Source organism: Phascolarctos cinereus, unplaced genomic scaffold, assembly GCF_003287225.1.
Source record: "Phascolarctos cinereus isolate Bilbo 61053 unplaced genomic scaffold, phaCin_HiC Scaffold_7;HRSCAF=346, whole genome shotgun sequence".
NCBI lineage: Eukaryota > Metazoa > Chordata > Mammalia > Diprotodontia > Phascolarctidae > Phascolarctos > Phascolarctos cinereus.
In genome coordinates, this window is record NW_027556180.1 from 80,075,807 (window position 1) to 80,096,225 (window position 20,419).

The 20,419-nt window shown below is 37.6% G+C and overlaps 1 protein-coding gene across 3 annotated transcripts in view; it reads left to right on the top strand.

Moving 5' to 3' along the window:
- KLF7 (KLF transcription factor 7) overlaps positions 1 to 20,419 on the top strand; it is a 102,423-nt gene that overhangs the window by 68,305 nt on the left and 13,699 nt on the right. For all 3 annotated transcript variants that reach the window (XM_021008675.2, XM_021008673.2, XM_021008674.2), the window contains exon 3: positions 19,283 to 19,406. In XM_021008675.2, coding sequence (XP_020864334.1) covers positions 19,283 to 19,406 — 124 coding nt within the window. The remainder of the gene's footprint in view (positions 1 to 19,282; positions 19,407 to 20,419) is intronic.

The following is a 20,419-nucleotide window of genomic DNA, read 5'->3' on the forward strand; positions in this document are numbered from 1 at the left end:
AAAAGTCAAAAGAGACAAGGACCCTGGACTTAAATCTGGAAAGGACTGTAGAGCTTATCTAATGCAACCCTTTCATTTTTCCAAATGAGGAAACTGAGACTATCCAAGGTGAAATTATTTGTTCAAGATCACTAAAGAAACAAGTAAAAGATTTGCGTACCAATCTTCTGGCTCGGTGGACAGTATGCTTTCTAGTATATTTTGCACCTGTTTTCTTATAACCAGTGTAACCTTTTGTGATCCAGAAAGCTGGGGTTAGGCAAATAATCTCTGCATTGATTAAATCAAAGACGACACAGGGAACTAGCCTGCCATCTTGACTTATACGAACTCTATATTCTGTGTTTGCTATTAACTGACTGTTCATATAGACAATGTTGTATATGACATTATTGTTATGAATAGCTTCCTGAGGAACCCATTCAAGGTATAGTAGCAGCTCATGAAGTAAGGTTTTTAAGTGTCTGTATTTGGAAGAGCACTGATTGCCCTGGGAATCAGGAAACCTGGGTTCTACTCCTGGTTTTGCCGTTGAGTCACTGTGTGACCTTCAACTAATCACACCCTCTCTTCAACTAATCACACATAGTCACTTTACCATAGCTGATCTGAATGAGCAATAAGATCCTGCATAGCTATAAAATTCTTTTTCCATAAGGTATAAGATCGTATTATATATAACATAATGCATATTATTAATCATTGTATTATATTTTATCATATTAATTAACATATATTAATAACATATATAACATAATCATATAATATTATACACATGTCCCAAAAATCCTAGTGCAATTTTAAGCACTTAAAATTGCATTAAGACTTTTGGGACAGCCCCTATTGAGAATATGAAAGGTGATGATATCAGAACAAGGAGGAAAAAGTCGGGTGGAACCAGATTGGGAATGGTCTTTAATTAGTGGCTAAGGAATCTGCCTTTTCTTCAACAGTATGGAGGCACATAAGATTTTTGATTGTAGAATATCATGGTTCGGTATGCACGTCAAGATGATTACCTTGCAGGATGTGTTGTAGGTTGGAGAGACTGGAAATTAGGAAACCAATTAAGAGGTATTGGAGGAGTTCATGGAAAAGGCGATAAAAGTCTAGACTGTGACTGTGGCTTTGGGAATAAAAAGGAGAAGATACGTAGGAAAGATTGTGATGATAGACTAGATTTAAAGGGACTTGGTAACTGGATGAGGGAGGAGTCAAAGATAATTCCAAAGTTTCAATTGGGAGAATAGGTATTGCTGATCATAATAAGAGGAAAGTTAGAAGAAAGAGTTACATGTTTTTAGGAAAGGTAATGAGACAGGTTGAGTTTAAAGCACCAGCTAGACATCTAAATGGCAATTTCTTTAGCTCTAGGGAAAAGTTAGATTTAGGAAATATAGGTCTGAGATACATTTATTGAGATGTAGTAGTTGAAGCTGAGAGAGTAAATGAGATATCTGAGGGAGAAAGCACTGAGAGAGAGGATGACTAAAAACAGAACCTTGGAAAAATTCTTACATTTAGAGAATAGGGTTAATGATGAGGAACCAGTAAAAGACAGAGGAAGGAGAACTAGGAAACTGTAATGTAGAAGATGAGGAAGGAGAAATCATTGAGAATGGAAAAAAAAAAGAACTACAAATGGAAAAATGTGACTACCCTCAAGGAATTTATGTTCTAATAGGGAAAGGAACTATGGGGGAATGGTGGCCAGGAAAGAGAATTGATCCACGGAATCATGAGTCAGTCTGTTAGTCAACAAACATTTATTAATGCTTTCAATGAACCAGACACTGTGCTAAATGCCAGGGGGTACAAAGGCAAAAGACAGTCCCTGCCTTCAAGGAGTTCACAATCTAAGGGGGGAAGACAAACATATATTATGTGTGTATGTATCATACATATATATATATATATATATATATATATATATATATATATATATATGTATGTATCATACATACATATATATTATACACACATATGCATATGTTATGTATATAATATATACACAGATTATATATATACATGTATATATATGTATAATACACACACTCATACACACACAAACAAGCTATATGCAGGATAAATTGAAAATAATTAACAGGCAAGATAGTAGAATTAAAGAGGGTTGAAAAAGGCTCACTGTTGAAGGTGAGATTTCAGTTGGGGTTTGAAGGAAGCTAGGGCAGTTATAAAACAAAAATGAGGAGGGGGAGCATTCCAGGCATGGGGAACAACCAGAGAAAATACCTGGAGCCAAGAGATGGAGTGTATTGTTTTTGAAACCACAAGAAGGTCAGTGTCAAAGGGGCAAAGAAGTATAAGAAGACTGAAAATGTTGCGGGGGGATGGTTATGAAAGGTCTTAGAATGTCAGATGGAGGTTTTAGTATTTGATCCTGGAGGTAATAGGGAGCCACTTGAGTTTACTGAGTATGGGAATAACATGGTTAGATCTGTGCTTTGAGAAAATCATAGGACTGGTGACCTGATCCATAGGAGGGCCAATTGACATGCCTTAGCCAAAGAGCATTGATTTGACTACTGTACTGACAGCCAGAGATGAAAAGCGTAGGGTGAGGGCAGCTAGGTGGCGAAGTAGATAGAGCACCGCCCCTGAAGTCAGGAGGACCTGAGTTCAAATCTGGCCTCAGACCAAACACTTGACACGTATTAGCTGAGTGACCCGAGGCAAGTCACTTAACCCCAATTGTCTTGAAAAAAAAAAAGAAAAGCATAGGGTGTAGGGTGTAAGGTATAGGGAAATATTTGAATGGGCAACAGGGTAGATGGCAAAGTGGATGGATGGAATACAAAACTTGGCTTGGTACTAGCTAGACAGAGTGGGCTAGGGGAGTTTGTACTAGCTCACTAATCCAGATAGCTCAAGAAGTCAGTTGTAAACAATGTCATATACCATAGAGACTTTGATAAAGGAGTATGAGAGTTAAGAAATGGCAACTAGGAGCTCATTATTGACTTTTGAGGCAGCAGTTTTAGTTGGTTGAGAGTGGAAGCCATTTTGCAAGGAACTGATCAATGAGTGATTGTGCCCCTCCCCTGCTCAAATACCTTCAGTGCTTCTCTATTTCCTCCAGGACAAAACTCAAACTCCTCCTCACCTTGAAATTTAAAGCCCTTTACAGTGTGGCACCAGCCTGATTTTACAGAGTTATTTTCACGTTATTCCCTCTTATAAACTCTATGTCCTAATAAAACTGGTCTACTTTTTCCCCAAAGTTGACATTTATTTTCTTACCTTTGTACCTGTTCATACACTAGCCCCCAAGCTTAAAATGGATTATCTTCTTACTTTTACCTCTTCAATTCCTTAGCCTCTTTCAAAGCTCAGCTCAGGTGCCACTGCCTCCATGAAGCCTTTCCTGTTTTCCCAGTTGCTAGTGTCTTCTCCATCCTCAGATTATCTTGAATTAACTTACCTGTGTACATATTGTGTCCCCAGCCGATTGTAACCTCTGTGAGTCTAGGCACCACTTGATTTTTTCTCTTTATATCCTCAGAACCAAGCATAGTGTTTTGTATGTAATAGGAATTTAACAAATGCTTCCTAAATGAGAAAAGGAAGAATCTTTATATGCAAAGGGTTATACTCAGGATGCAGTGTTTTTATGGGGATCTATTACAACTAATTAAAGGATGGAGAAGTAGCATTCATGGAAGTAGGGTGTTTGGAATGCGTGTCTTAGAGGACTGGAAGTAGGTAGAGAAAAGAGTGGAATGGGCTCATGAAGAGTTGAGTTTGATGCTAAAGATGAGGCTATGAGAGGCTGAAGGAAAATAGAAAACATGCATATCAGGACCATAGTTCTAGAAGACTGAGGTTAGAAAACCAGAAGGTAAGTTTGAGAGGTAAGTTAAGAGAAGGCACAGTCGGGGCAATAGATGAGGAAGGACTTATTAGGCAAAGTTTAGTTAATGGTGGAATGAAAGAATTTGAAGTTTGCATTTAATGAAAATACTGCATTATTTGAATGAGTAATTGATGATTTTGTGAACAAATGTTTAATTCAGGTTAACCATAATTGTGCATGTCATGACATTTTGTTTTTAGAGCATAAACTTATATTGCATTGATGTTTTTCTCCTAGGATCTCCTTGTGTAGGGCAGTTGTTTTATTTTGTTGTTGCATTGTGTGTGTATATATATATATATATATATATATATATATATATATATATATATATATCTGTTGAGGGAGAGATTTGGGTATGTGTATTTTCTTTATTAGAACAAGTAAAAGAAATCATTTTGAGGTTATTTGGCTTGGTACAGATATGTTGAGTATTTGAGGTTAGGAGTATATATACTGACAGGCTGTGTGGGGGTGTAGCCACATATGTGGGTGCCAGTATGTTTGAGCCAAATTGTTGGCAGATCTTTAACTTGGGTGGGGCAAGGAGGTGTGTTTCTGTGTGGGTTGGGGTGTGTGTGTGTGTGTGTGTGTGTGTGTGTCTGCGTGTTTGTGTGTGTGTGTGTGTGTGTGTATTTTGAATCGAGATGTCTATTCCATGGGTGGCTTATATTGTATTGTTTCCCATTACTAGTATTCCTAGCATGGAATTATAGGGGAAGCTGTGGGAGTGTAAAATGATAGAAAGATTTGGAGAAAGGAGAAGGATGCGTGCATTAAAGTCTGCATATCTGTTTTCTGGTGGATGAACTCACTTTTGTACGTAGAGTTGAAGTAGAGATGAGCTGACCAGAGTGTTGTTGAAGATCTTGCTTTAATTTGGTGCTGTAACCACCATGGGACAGTCGAGCTTGCTGGGAGGTTGTGCTGTTCTGAGGAGCTAAGGATGAGTTGACATCATGCCCTCTGCAACAGTGTTTGGAAGTGGAAATGCAAAGTCTTCTAGTGTAGAGTAGTTCCAGTTTATTTTAAGTGAAGAGAACAAATCAAGTAACGTTAAAACAGTGTCAGGCACAGTAACATTATAGAGAAAAACAACTTTGGAAGACTTAAAAGTTAATCGATCAGTGCAGTGACCAGTCATGATTCCAGGGACTAGTGGTGAAGCACGCTACCCTAGTGAGAGAGGGGTAATGGACGCTGGGTGCTAAATGAGACATACCTTTTTGAACATGACCAATACAAGAACATGTTTTTGTTTGGTTATCCATACTTATTAAAAGACTTATTACGTTATTCTTTCTTTCCCCATTAAAGGGGAGGCAAAAGGGAGAGAAAATAAGTGCTTTTTAAATGAAATAAGTATATAAAATAAAAGTTATATTTAAAAATTTAATAGGGTACGTAGATACTTATGCTCAACTCTTTATCAGTGGACTGAAATGCACCAGGGTTCAGATGACTGAAAGTTATGGCCATTGAATAGTCTTATGGGCTTTAGTTGACCTGTTATCTATTGATCAGTCTGATATTTATTGAGGACCTTCTTAGTGTTAGGCACCCTGCTAAGGGGAATACAAAGAAATTGAAGAAGCAATCCCCATTCTCAAGAACATTATATTCTAGGTAAAAAAGAATAAGATCCATCACTATTAAAAGATGATTGACAAAATATTAATTCAAAAATGTTAACAAAAATAACAAAATATTATTCAAAATGAATAACAAAGTTATTAGCAAAATAAACAAAAATGAAGAATGCCACATAGACTTAATAAGTACTGTGAATGAATTTTTAAAATTAATTTATTTTGATTTATCAACAATCACTTCCATAAGTTTTTGAGTTTTAAATTTTTCTCTCCCTCCCTTCCTGCTTCCCTCCCCAAGACCGCAAGCAATCTGATATAGGCTATACATATACATTTCTATTAAACGTATTTTCACATTAGTCATGTTGTAAGGAAAAATTAGAACCAAGAGGAAGAACCACAAGAAAGAGGAAACAAAACAAAACAGAAGAAAACAAAAAGAGCAAATAATATGCTTTAATCTGCATTCAAACTCCATTGTTCTTTCTTTGGATGTGGATAGCATTTTCCATCATCAGACCTTTGGAGATGTCTTAGATCTTTGCATTGCTGAGAAGGGATAAGTCTATCAATGTTAGTCATTGCACAATGTGGCTGTTGCTGTGTGCAAAGTTCTTCTGGTTCTGCTCACTTCACTCAGCATCAGACCATACAAGTCTTTCCAGATTGTTCTGAAGTCTGCTTGCTCATCATTTCTTATAGCACAATAGTATTCCATTGCATTCATATACCACAACTTGTTCAGCCATTCCCCAATTAATGGGCATCCTCTCAATTTCAATTATGAATGAATTTTTTTAAAAGTGTTTATAAAATGCTTACCATTACATGTCAAATACTGTGCTTGAGAAATACAGGTAGAAAAAAAAAACCCAGAGAGTGCCTAATCTCAAGCACCTCAGAGAAAGCAGATAACTTCAGGAAAGAGTGTGAGTCTAGTCTTCATGAGAAGTATGGGATTTGAGCTGGATTTCAGATAGGCAGAGAGGATTGGGAAGCACCTTTGTGGTTGGAGTAAGAAAGCAGACCAGTTTAGTTGGAGAGGAAAGTCAAAAAAAGAGATGAAGGGGGAAACATAGGTAGGTCTTTACTGCATGGGTTCCATTACCTAGAGCCTACACATGTAAAGTTTATCATTTGCCAAAATTAGAGTGAAATTTTCTGACAAGATTCTCTGTAACTCTATCTTGAATTTCTATGGTGCATTTAAATTTACAAAATACTTTCCATACAACAAACCTATGAGGCCAAAAAGGAAATCGAAGCTCAAGGGGATTACATGATTTGCCTACTTATGCACTTAGTAGGTGTTGAAACTGAGATCGGAACCCAGGTCTTCCTACTCTTGGACCAGTATTCCCCTCCAAACCTCCAGTGGATCACATTGTCTCTCATGCATTAGATGTTGAACTTGGGTCAGATGGTTTAAGTGTATGCCTTCAGCTTGAGGGAAAATTCTATGTCCTAAAAGACTTTTGAACTGTGATTGTTTGTTGACTTTGATTCTACTGTGTTTTAAGGTTTGTGATGAGGTGTTTGTCTTATTCAGTAATTGTCCCTTGGTAAGGTAAAGATGGAGGACTATTATGACTTGGGGCTTGAAGAAAAGCTTCCAGAGGGCAGGAATATCATGTCTGTTGAACTCATATAACATCTTATTCAGAGTTATTTTTTGCCTTTATTCTTATTGTCAACTTTCAGCTAGCCATGTAAAGATTAACTCTGTTGTAAATTATCAGGAGTTGATTTTTAACCCAAGACAAACTTTCTCTTGCTAAACCACATTCTCTTGAGGCATATCCCCCTCTCATCAATTGGTACATGGTCAGGGAATGGAAACCCATGGCTCCTATTGTTCCGCCAACATTGACTATCCATTTTTGTCATCTTCGACAATTTTCTGGGTGTTTTAATTTGAATTTGTTTTGTTGTTACTGATTTGAAGTAATTCTCTATGGTTTTAAAAAAGTATTTACAATTCTTCTTTTGAGAACTTTATTTGTGTCTACTAGGAAATGGCTCATGTTATGTATTTGTGCCAGTTCCCTACATTGTGGATATCAAACCTTGATTAGAGGTTTTTAATGTAAAGATTTTTTCCTCAGTCAACAGTTTCTCTTCTTAGCCTATCTGCATTGATTTTGTTTAAGCAAAAAAAAATTTGTTTCAGGTAATTGTCTATATTTTATGATCTTCTCTTATTTGATTAAGAACTTTCCTTTAGCCATAGTTCTGAAAGATGTCTCCGACTATTGTCTTTGAATTTTTTAAAGGACGTGACCTTTTATATTTATGTCAAATATCTATTTGGAACTTTTCCTATTGTGTAGTATCACATGCTGGCCTAAATCTGTTTGTTGCTTCTAAGATTTCTCAAACATCAGACAGGTCTCAGTAATTACATTATCATCAACATCATTGACATTCATATAGCAAATCAAGTATTGCAAAAGGCTTTACACAAATTGTTTCATTTGATAACCACAGCAATGTGAAGTATAATTCCCATTTTCCAGGTGAAGAAACTGAGACTCAGAGATGTTAAGTGACTGACTTTCCCAGGGTCTCATGGCTAGTAAAAGTGTCTAATGCCAGATCTGAACATAGGTTTTCCTGAGTCAAGGTTCAGTGTTCTAGGCACTGTACCACCTACCTGCTTCTAGCATATATCATGCTTGATTGATTTATGATCTCATTAATGAGGATCCCTCCAGGTCCTTTCATCTTGCCTAATTTATAATTTTTGTCAATGGGGCAGCTAGGTAACACAGTGGATGGAGAACCAAGTCTGGAGTCAGGAAGACCTGAGTTCAAATCTGGCCTTAGGCACTAATTCTGTGATGCTGGGCAAGTCACTTAACCTCTGTTTGCCTCAGTTTCCTCATCCTATTCCCCATTCCTAAAATGGAGATAATAGTAATAATACCTACCTCCCAGGATTATTGTGAGGACCACATAAGATTATTGTAAAGTGTTAGCACAGTATTTTTAGCACATTGCCTTTTATAAATATTAGTGATGATGATGATGATTTCCACCCACAAATCCTCGGGGAGCCCACTCAACATATTGGAGACATGGATACCAGTGGAACATATGGGTAGGCTATATGTTCTTCCTTGATTTTCTTCATGACCAGCCCACCTTCTTCTACTTTTATAGATCTCTGTCATGCAGTCTTTACACAGGTTCTTATGTGTAATTGTTGGCCAAAATTCATTGTGGCCAACTCACCATGACCATGCTCCTCCCTATTGCTCCTTGTTGACCTTTCACTCTTATTCTTTAGGGACTGTGCCATTCTATGAGTTGCAGTCATGTAGCATCCCTAGAATATTATTGTTATCATTCTTCTTCTTCTGATTGTTTTAAAGATGGGCCTTTCATTCAGGGAGAAGCTTCTGAAAATCTAAGTTGGTTAGTGAGTGTGCTGTGCATCCATATCAGTGTCTCTAGGCAGCTTGCCCTTTTATCCTCACCAAAATTGTTTTTCATTGTGTCTTCAGATTTTCATTCTGGAGAGCTTCCTATTCCTATTGGGAAGGTTTCCTCCTGTGGAATTTTAATACATGGTATTTCATCCTATCCTTTCTCTGAACCTTTTGAAATATATTCTTTCAAGATGTAGAACACAGGTCAGACTATGTCCAGCTTTGTTTGTCTTCTCTATCATTAATCATCCATCAATCAACCAGTATTTATTAAGCACCTACTTTGTGCCAGGCACTATGTAGGTGCTGTGGATATAAGGAGAAAGAATGAAATTTTCCCTTCTCATATTGAGCTTATGTTCTAATAGGGGAGACAAGTACATATAAAAATGTATGCAGCATAAATGTAATGTTAATAAATATATACACAAATACATAAATATACACAAAGTATGTTATTACAAGGTACTATGCTAGAAAGAGTACTAACATTTGGGAGGGATTAGGAAAGTCTTTATGCATCTGAGCTTCATTTTAAGGGAGGAGAGGAACTCTATGAGTTGGAGGTAAGAATGGCATCCATTCCACGCATGAGAGATGATAGATACAAAGTCATGGAGATGGGACATAGAATATTATCAGTGAGGAACATGAATTCTAGGGTGAATTAGTTGCTTCCCAAAACATTCATATCATTTCTACTTCAGCCACTAGTTTCACTTTGTTGATGAGGATCATGCAGACATTTACCTCTTCCAAAAGGCAATGTTATCAGTAAACCAAGCTAAGAAATTTATTAGCAATTTTGCTTTTGGCAGAGAGATAAAAAGCTCCAGTATTTGTTTGGATAATTGAAATCTTCTATCTATGTCTTAATGCCAGGCTTGTGTGAACTTTTCATCTATTTTCCCTTTCTACCCAGGTGGTCTGTAGTATACTCTGGTGATATTTCTTCTGCTTCTGCTCTTCCAGTCTTCTCCCAAATGTTTTTCATTCTGCTAACCTCACCCCAATCTTATGCCTAATTCCTGGAATAAATATCATGAGCTTATCTTCTTAATATGTAGTGTTAGTCAAACTCCCTTTTGCCTATCCTTCAAATGTGTCTGCTCTCTAAGAGTCATATTCTATGCATGGGTCTCATACTAACAAGTTGCAGTGATATTGATGAGGTTAAATTTTCTTCCTTCCATTAAGATTTCTAAACTTGTATCTTACTCATCCATTATGCATTTCTCTATAGGCATCAGAGATCCTAGGTAATGTATGTTTCTTGTTAGTTTTTTTTTAAATTTTTTTTTAGCATGTCTTCACTCCTTTTCCCCACACTATAGCTATTCTTTCTGATATCTAGTTTGGTGGATATACATAGATGACTTTCTCTTACCTTTCTTTTCAGTTTTCTAATCTTTTGGTTATATTTGTAGGACTCCAGGAAGATACATCTTTTTTTCCCTCTAGCACTTGTTAGGTATACTCCATCCCTGGCCAAGACCTATTATTTTAAGCTATGAGCCCCAAGTACAAATTCCATTTTCATACATCATCTTCTTAACCAGGTCAAACCTGCCCTTTTTTTTTCTGAAGCACTTTTCTTCAGCACCAGTCATGAAGGCACCACTTATGTCCCTAAGGTCTTCAGTTTCTTGCTTAAGATGTCATAATCTTTGGCAATACTTTCCAGATTGCTTCTGGCAGCATCACTGTAGCTCATCTGAATCACCAGAAGTGGGTAGTAGTCATCAGGTTAAGTAAAAGATAAGATTGCTATATATCAGAGCTACTTGGTCATAATATAAATTAACCATTATGATTACATATCATATGGAAATAGAATAGAAATTCTGCCAATATCTATCTCTTTTTGTTAAATACTTAAAATTGATGCAAAAGGAAAATGAACTTTTGTTCACTATCCACAATGAATAGCTAATGTTCTCACATATGTTCTATGCATTGTTATGCAATATATAGTAGTGAAACTTGATATGATGTATGTTACTCTTGTGGGTTTTGAGTGTTGAGAATTAAGGTTAAACTTGGGATCAGGTTGTCCTGTTTCTCAAGTTTCAAGTTCCCACATTGTTATGGTGCATTTAGAACTAGCTGAGTTCATACCTCTTTTACTGGCTAAAATGAACTTCTGAAAATCGCTATTGAATAAACTGTAATAACTTAGAGTGCTTTCTTAAAACAAAAAGGAAAACATATATTAATTGTGCGCTATTAAAAAAATACTGTCCCTCCTCACTCCTGAAAACCAGGATAGCTCCTATGTAATAGCATGCCCTCATCATCATCCTTTTTATTTTTGAGGGTGAATGAAAAATAAGATTATTTTAACTGAAATGCTAAAGAGTATTAAATTTGCTCCAGATTTAACTCCAGTAAAGTAGAATAAGAGAGAAAGTAGAATCAAATAATCTTGGGGCCAGCAAAACACTCCCACCCCTCCCATTCCTCCCCAAAGACACAGCCTCTCCTATGCTCACTAGTTTCATAGCAGTGAGTATTAACTGGTTATGAGCAACTATAACCAAGAGAAGGTAAGGCTGCTAATGTTGAGGACTATATATTTTGCACTAATTCCCTTTTTTCAGAATTGCATTACCCTAATTTTTTCCACACCTCGTCTAGACACTTGAGTAATGTTTGACTGCTAATCATTTTTTAAATGAAGGCAAATGAAAATAAATGGAATTTTAAAAATTTTGTGACATGTCTTTAGATAATTGCAAATACCCTGCTATATCTCAAAATTACAGTTGGAATTCACTGGTTGAGTGTGACAAAACCTCTTAAATTCCTATAGCTTATTTTCTGCTAATATCTGGGGCAGCCTTCAGAGCAGTTTGAAGTAAGGTTTTATAGGAGACATTGATAGATACTGAACCTGTAATTTCACTCACTGGTCTAGGTAAGTCCTTGATAAGGATATTACTGCTACCATTGCCAATCAATACTTTCCCTAAGTTATGGTCGTAGAATTACCTGCAGTACTGGAAGGTTATTTATGTGGAGTCACATAGCCAGTATGTATGAGTAGGTAGGACCCTGGTATTCTTGGTTCTGAGAATTAATGCAAAAATCTTCAGCAGTACCCTCCCCATGCCATCATCTCCTCTTGTCTAGGAACTTTGGGTGTTGACTAAAATTGTGTATTACAGCAATAATTTTAAGAAATGACTTATTGTATAATTCACACACATGCAAGCAATTCATCTCTGATTTCACACCTGTATCCATGTTGGGCTGTGCTCTAGTTTGGGAAGAGTTTTTCTGAATCATTTATCCTTTTGGCAGTTTTATTTTTAATACCCCAAAAATGTTTTATTGAGTAAATGTTCTAAACTCAAAAGGCAGGAACTGTTAGCTTATGTATTCTATGCAGTGCTAAGCAAATTTTGGTTGTTCAATAACAGGCAACCTCAAATTTAATGAACATCTGAACAAATTAGCAAATGATTAAGCAATCCTCTTTCTTCGGATGATCTTCTTTCTCCTGTCTCACAACCGAAGGTAATCTTTTGTGAGAAAATCGAACTCTTCACAGGGACAACCTTGGCATGATATTCTAAGATGCTGATCATTTCCTGCTTTAGCTTATTATGTGCAATAGAATCACCACCACTGTCTCTATGACAGAGAACATCAAATAACATATATATAGCTATTTGCAAAGTGTAAAACTATAAATATACAAATGTTCACTTATCATTGTTATTATTATCCTACAGCTTCTTCTCCCCAGCGTGACTTATCAAATTCATGTCTCTGTGAGGATAATATGGTGGAAAGAGAATGTTTTCTCGGTGTTATTACCTATGCACACATTTTCAGCTCATACAAACAAATCTGCCTTGAGTTCCTTTTTACTTTTCCGTTGTTTTTGAGCTTAATGTTGCTTAAAATTTTATTTTTTGGTGAGCAGAAATGTGGCATGTTTATAATCATCATCATCATCATAATAATAACTAACATTTGTAACTAATATTTATCTAGTCAGGCATTGTATTAAGCACTTTACAAATATTTTCTCATTAGATCCTTACAGTCCTTAGAAGTAGGTGCTATTATTATCTTTATTTTACAGTTGAGGAAATTGAGGCAAGCAAAGTTTAAATGATTTTCCCAGGATCACACAGTAAGTCTTTGAGTCTGGATTTGAACTCAGGTCTTTCTTATTCTAGGGCGTGCATGACGAGAGCCTCTTCAAGACCGTGATAGGGAAGTTCTGTATTTTTCTAGGTACCTTGCTTGCAAGCAGGACCAAAAACTTGAGCCTTTTCTATGGGCAGTTTCTTGTCTGTAAATTGGGATCAGTACTATTAATGATGATTTAAGTAATAGTGACAATAAAGTTCAAGGGACTTGTGATCCTGGAGTGGCAGATGCTATGATAATTACATCCCTGCTGTGCACGACTATCTATGAAATATTAGATTGAAGAAGACAATTCCTGTTGGGAAAAATTGAAAACACAATATATTTGAAATAGCACTCACGCATTCTCCAAGTCCAATCAGTGGAAAGCAGCTGCACCAATGACTTTCATAAAATGACGCACTTACTGTCCCTGTGGAGTGACACCCAAGAGGACTGTGCTATCAGGCACAAGATCAGAGTCTTAAGGGAAATGTAGGGATGTTCATTGTCTAGGCTGAGGGGCAGTGGAGGAGTCTGCAATTTCTGGAAGTGAGAGTGTGAGAGGGCCATTGTCAAGGGATTTTCATGAGGTACTTGGGGAAGGCAAAGCAGCATATCGAGTAAAAACTATCCATTTTCCTTTCTTGTTACAGCATAAATGTATTACACTGGGGAAAGAGATAATCCAGGCAGATCCCAGCAGTTACCTAGAGTGGCATTGCTAATCAGAGTAATTTCCACTCTTCCAACAACCAGTCAAGTAGTCTATACTCTCCTGGATCTAGAAAAGCCTAAGAGATACATCACTGGCTCAGTCAAGGTTAGCCCAGTTCCGTGTTCTATGTCATTCTACCAACAACATTTTTTGTGTTAGAGAATGACTCCTGTCTATGATTCAACCTTCCTGTTCCCTGTCTTCCCTACCCTCCATTAGGCCTGTACCACAAACTTCCCTTAATAACCTTTTATGAAGGGGATAAGAGAAGGAGGGGGAGAGATAGAAGCGAGGGCAGATTAGGAGAAGGGGTATTCAGAAAGCATGCCATCTTGGGGTGGGAGGAGGGATGAGATGGGGAGAAAATTTGGAACTCAAAATCTTGTGGAAGTGAATGTTGAAAACTAAAAATAAATTAATTAATACTATTGTAATAAAAATAAAAACAATAAAATGAAAAAAAAATTAAAAAATAACCTTTTATGGGTCAGTACAACATAAATCTATTTATGTTATCAATCTATGCTATCTTCTGGGGGTTCAGCCTTTTCCAACAACCATGTAAGAGGTCACAAGTGAGATAGAGGAATGAGTTCTGAATTTGAAATGCTGAATGAACTCAAAAGAGTCATGGGGTCTAAGTTCCAATTCAAGCTCTATAGTCACTACCTGTGTAGTGACTTCATGCAAGTCCTTTCATATTTCTGGACCTCAGTTTCCTCATCTGTAAAATGAAGGGGTTGGACTAGACCTCTAACGCGTCTTCCCACTCTAGACAATTTTTAAATTTATCTCAGACTGCTACCAGCAAGTTACAAGGGAGCATAAGGCCTAGTTAGTCTTCTGAGACATGGTGAACAGTAATATTTTCACTCCGTTATATCTTTTGTGACTTTTACAAACTTCGGTCTTCTTTCCAGATGGAAACTTGCTTTTTGGGGGTTTATCTCCTCTATCACTTTTTTTTTTCATACAAGTAGATCTCTCTTGGTGAATTTAATTGTCCTTTTCAATGGGCCTTTTCTAGCTTGCAAAATCTCTTGAGGGGAGAAGACTATGTCATCACAGTAATTTGGAACTGGAATCAATCATAGAACTTTCCAGATATCTCTTTTGAGTCTAAACACACCATTTTAGAGATAAGGAAATGGACTTGCCTAAAATTGCAATGATTAAGTCTGTGTTATTCCAGATATATCCCAACTGTAGTTTCAAATGCATTATCCTGGAGGATAACCTTCTCAGTAGAGAGGAAACAGAATGGTGGGACAATAGGAGATAAGGGCATTGAAGGAAGTTGTTCCGATGGTCATTGTTGCCTTTGTACCATGATAATAGATCAAACGCACACCTGTTTATTTAGTTTGTGAAGTGTTTTCTTGACAAAAATTCTGAGAGAAGAGAATTAAAGAATTGGTGGAACAAGGATTATTATTCCTATTTTACAAATAAGGAAATAGATTCAGAGCTCCCATGGAAGAATCTGGTCTTGAACCCAGATTTTCTGCCTCCAGGTTCAAGACTCATGAGGCTGCTCTGATTATGCATAGAGTCTGTTTTAGCTGTGATCCAACTGCCTGGTTTCTTGGGGGGAAGGGACATAGCCTCTTGCAAAATAAGCATTTTACTAAAATAACAAACAAAAACTCCAGGATGAAAACAAATACATGGAGGGCTTTTCTTTTCAGGTCAACCATGCAATTATTTGGTGAACCACAGGTATGACCTTAAACACATTGACAGAAGATTCCACTCTTGGGTAGTTATTGGTGGCTAGAAAGCGGATAGAGAATTCTGAAAGCACTTTCTCTTGCCCTTCCCCATCGCTGTCTGTGGGCCTTTTTTTCCCACTAATTTAACCAAGGCAATCCTGTATTTCTTTGGATTCCTGATGTCTAGCGCCAGTATGATTTGGGACAAGGTTGATTGCAGTACACAAACCCCTCTTGTTTGGATGAGAATCTCTGGTTTTCTGCTGTTTTCATTTCACTTCGATATTTACTATCAGACATGACATGGTATGAGCAAACCAATTAGAGGGATGAGGAAGACATCTTTATGAAACTGTAAGATGTAATGAGGCTAGATACCATCGAGGCCCAGAGGGGCCATGCTTAAACATTCTAGACAGCACCTTCCACACTGAGAGCAGTTAAAGCTTATAAAATGATAACATTCATAAATAATCGGGGTGCCTGAAGTTGCTGCATAGCTAGAAGTTGGAATAGTAGTACTCTGAGACAGTATATATTAGAACAGCCCAGAGAGACCTGGAAATGTGGGTGGGGGATCCCTGCTGGGTAAGTAACTCAGTGCATATATTATCTGCCATGAGAGCACTGGCAAGTTTCACTGTGCATCAAGGAAAAAACTTATTTAATAAATAACCAAATCTAGCTACAGGGAGTGGGGAGGGAAATATTTACTTTGAATTAAAGAATAACTTCCTCAGCTTTCCTTCTCCCTCAACCCTTTTCCCCTTCCCCTTCTTTTGTCCTTCAGAACACAGTTAGCCTGTGCTAGGCCAGTCAGCTAGATAGATGAATTGATTTCTGGGACCTAGTTTTCTGTGTTAACTACTACAGTCTTTCATGGGATTTCCTCTATGCCTTATTGCTGGGTTTTGAATTTTATTTGGTCCTAGAGGCTTTGAGAGTTTTTTATTTGCTTTTAAAGGTCTTTGGGAGTACAGAGGCATTTTGAATTTTCTGAAGTCCAATGGTGTCCTCTCTCTGTTTGGAGCCAGTTTTCTATTTTGAAATCTCTCTGATGATCAATAACATTGGTAAAAGTCAGGGGCTGCCAAGATAAAGCCCTTTCCTCCCTTCTCTCTCCTGTCTTGGATGGAGTTTTTACTTATTCCCCCTCAAGCATTCAGTTCCATAAGTGTAAGCCCAAAGAGAATTTGGTTCTCCTATAGCTTTCCTTTCAATACACTAGCAGCAAATGCAGAAACCTTACAGAAACCTTGCATTTCCTGGGAACAAAGTTAGCAGAAGGCCAGACTTGGTTGTATCTTATCACATAGAACCATAAAAGTTTTCTTGGGTGGCCTGAGTCTAAATATCACTTGAACAGATTGAGGGGGTAGATAGTGAGATAGGAAAAGAAACGCACAATGTTTGCATTTTACCTGGGATTGCTGCTGTTGTGCCACACTGGGCAAGTCACTTAACCCTGTTTGCCTCAGTTTCCTCACCTGTAAAATGATCTGGTTTTCTTTGCCAAGAAAACCCCAAAAGGGCTCACAACAACAACAACAACAAAAAACTATTCAACAATAACTGAGGCAGGACGGGAGAGGCCTGATGCTTCCCTTTTACCTGGCATTTGTTTATTTAGCAGTTCATAAAAGGACAAAGGAGACAGCTATCTGTGTTAGTGGTTTATCTCCCCAGGAGACTATCAGCTACATGAGGCCACATAACCTGGTCTATTTAAATATTGTGTTTCCACTAGCAGAATGCCAAGGTATAGGTGAAGCGCTTATAAAATGTTGGTTATACTGCACTATTGTATCTTTTCTGAAATTATGACTGGTCTCCAAATTCTCATGATAGTAATCAGTGAAATATTTTTTCCTCTGATTTTTATCCTGATTCCTGGTTTCCCCTATACCTCTAAACCTCATTCACAGGCTTTTAGACTGTTTAAAAGAAAATACCTGTTTTGGGATTTTTGCTCACAGTGACGTATGAAGAAAAAAAACATTTATTAAGATGTAGTTTTAGTGTAGACTGAAAAAGGACTATCTCTTTCATAATCACATTTTGAAGAGGAGGGAGAAAATAGGAAGAAGAAAGTGGATCAAGTGGTGTGCCTGGACAGTGAATGTCTCCTAATGTTTCAAAGTGAAGGGCAGGTTTAGCCTGTCAAAGTAGAAATAATGGGACAACCAACTGGATCTCAATAGTAATAATCATTTGTCCTCTAAATCTTCTGAATTCCTAAGATTTAATATTTTAAGAGTGTTGGCTTTGGAGTAAAAAAAAACAAACCTAGGTTTTAATCCTACCTCTAATTATTACAAGTTATATGAATGACTCTGGACATGTTACTGAAATTCTCTGACTCTGAGTTTCTTTAGCTGTATGATGAGAAGCAATGTGATATAATGGATAAAGGGCTAGCTTTGGAATCAGGAAAACCTAGATTCGAGTTGTTTTTGATGCGTGCTAGCTGTGTGACCCTGGACAGATCACTTAACCCCTGAAGTGTCTCTAGGTAACTCTCGGATTTTCAATCAATAAATATTCATTAAATGCATACTGTAGTAAGGTAAACACTGGAAATACAAAAAGGGGCAAAAGACATCCCCTGACTTCAAAAAGCACATAATCTAATGGAGGAATTATAAAATTATAAAATGAGTTGATATTCTGCATCAGTAGAGAGAGTTTCCATACCATAAATTTGATATATTGGTGAAATAATAGATCTCCATCACCCCATGATGGGAGACAGGGGTGAGAAAGACAGTGAAAATGCTTGTAATAACCACCTCATCTGGTTGTTGTTAGGTTCAAATGTGATAAGGAATATAAAACTCTATGAAAGCCTTAGAGTGTTGTATAAATGTCACCTATTATTAGTAGGAAATCAATGCCTACAAATGTTATCTTATAGGAATTTTTCCTGTCACTGTCCTTCCATAGGGTGAAAAGTACAAATGTGTGTCACGTTTAGGGGTGGACATGATGGGTAAGAAGACTTTAAAGAAAAATCTTCTTCTCCCTTGTACTGTGTTTCTAGGTCTGTAGTTGCTATATGGAAAGGTCCTTCAGGGAATCCTAAATGCTATAATTTCAAACTTACTGATGTAAGAGCTTCATTCTGGCTAAAACATGCCTCACAAATTGGCTTGAAAGCCCTGTTAGCAGTATGCGTCACAGCTTAGAATCCAGTTCTCAGCTTTGCTAAGCAGGGTTTTTATGGCTGAAGATAATACGGATGCCTGAGACCTTTCACATATTTTATTTGCCTTCTCCTCCCTAAGACTGTGGTTCTTTCTCTTGCCTATTTATTCACCTGCATTTACTGGAAGGAACAGTCACTCTTGGAGTCGTGAGTTGATGTCCTTATAAATCAGCCACAAGCCTACAGTTTGTGGTGATAGGGAAAAGAGAGAGGAGGAGGGGGAGACCAAGAAGCCAGAAATGGCGAATTACCGTAGGTTCTGGTGGAAAATAGAATTAGAAGCATTTGTGGTTCTAATGAAAATAGCACATTTCCTTCCTGCTCAGGCAGTGGGGGTGAGCATCCTCCTGGGATAAGAAATGACTGCTTTACAAGTTGAAGGAAATGCCCTAACTCTGGGAACCAAAATAGGATTTCCAGATGCAGGGACCTTGTAAGAACACTATTGAGGTCCATTTTAATCTCTCAATTTTTGCCACCTGTGCGGCCAGGGAGTTTTACCCTTAAACGTAGCTCTTTCCAAGATGTTGACTATTGAGGTAGTGAAGTGTGATGGAGCAGGTATGCTGTCATTTACTAACAGGCCTCATTTCATCTCTTCCTGCAGGTGAGAAGCCTTATAAGTGTTCATGGGAAGGGTGTGAGTGGCGTTTTGCACGAAGTGACGAGCTTACGAGGCACTACAGGAAACACACGGGTGCAAAGCCCTTTAAATGCAACCACTGCGACAGGTAAAGTGGTTTATGAGATGATTTGGGGAGCTGATAGAGGGGAGAAGAGTGCGGTTTGATCAGCCTGGAGGAGTGAACACAAGTCTTTTCCAAAGCATGTTTATCTTTGGCTTTTCCATTAAGAGAATTGGGACCATAGAGGTGCTCTCCCAAGGAGGTTTTAGATAGGAAAACTAAAAGCATCGTTTGGGATTTTAATTTTACTCTGCCAGCTATGAGTTCCCTAGTCACTCTGTCTTATGCTAAGGAAGAGAAGGAAACAAGTCTTTGGTTTGATATACCGCTCCCTCCTCTCTCTTCTTTCTCTTAGTCATGAGATTCTTATAATCTTATATTCTTTTTCTTAGAGATAAATTATAAATACAAAATGATTTGCTTTAAAAGCAACTCCTTAATAATTCTCCTCAGTAAATATTTATTAAGCACCTACTATATAGGCTCTGGGGATGCAGAAGAAAGAAATCCAAAATTTGATTTAATGAGCTCTTATTGAGGGCCTGTTCCATGGAAGGCAGTGTTAGGAACTAAGAGTTTAAACCTGATGAATAGGACAGGGAATCAGATCTCAACAAGCTTGCAGTTCGGAAGTTTCTAGTGAGCCAAGCACTCAAAAATGTTTAACACAAAGTACAGTGTGAAAATACACAACAGAAATGCAAACAAAGTAAAGGAGATCCCAAAGTCTTTGTGATGTTTTAAGCTTGAATAGCTTGAAATGGCATTAAGACTTTTGTGACACATGGGACTATGAAAACTCAAAGAGGAAGGGAACACATCTGGTATCAGTGAAAGAGTTAAAACTTCAACTAGACCTTGAAGCCAGAATAAGTGGGACTTCAGATTCCTGCTCTGTTTTCCTGCCTCTTGTGAAGTCGGGTCTATGTTTTCTGAGGTTATTCCTGTTCTTTCAGGAAAAACAGTCAGAGGCTTTGGAGTCAGAGGACCAGGGTTCAAATCCCACCTTGGATAAACTACCTAAGTGACCAGGCAAGTCCCGAGTCTCAGTTTCCTCA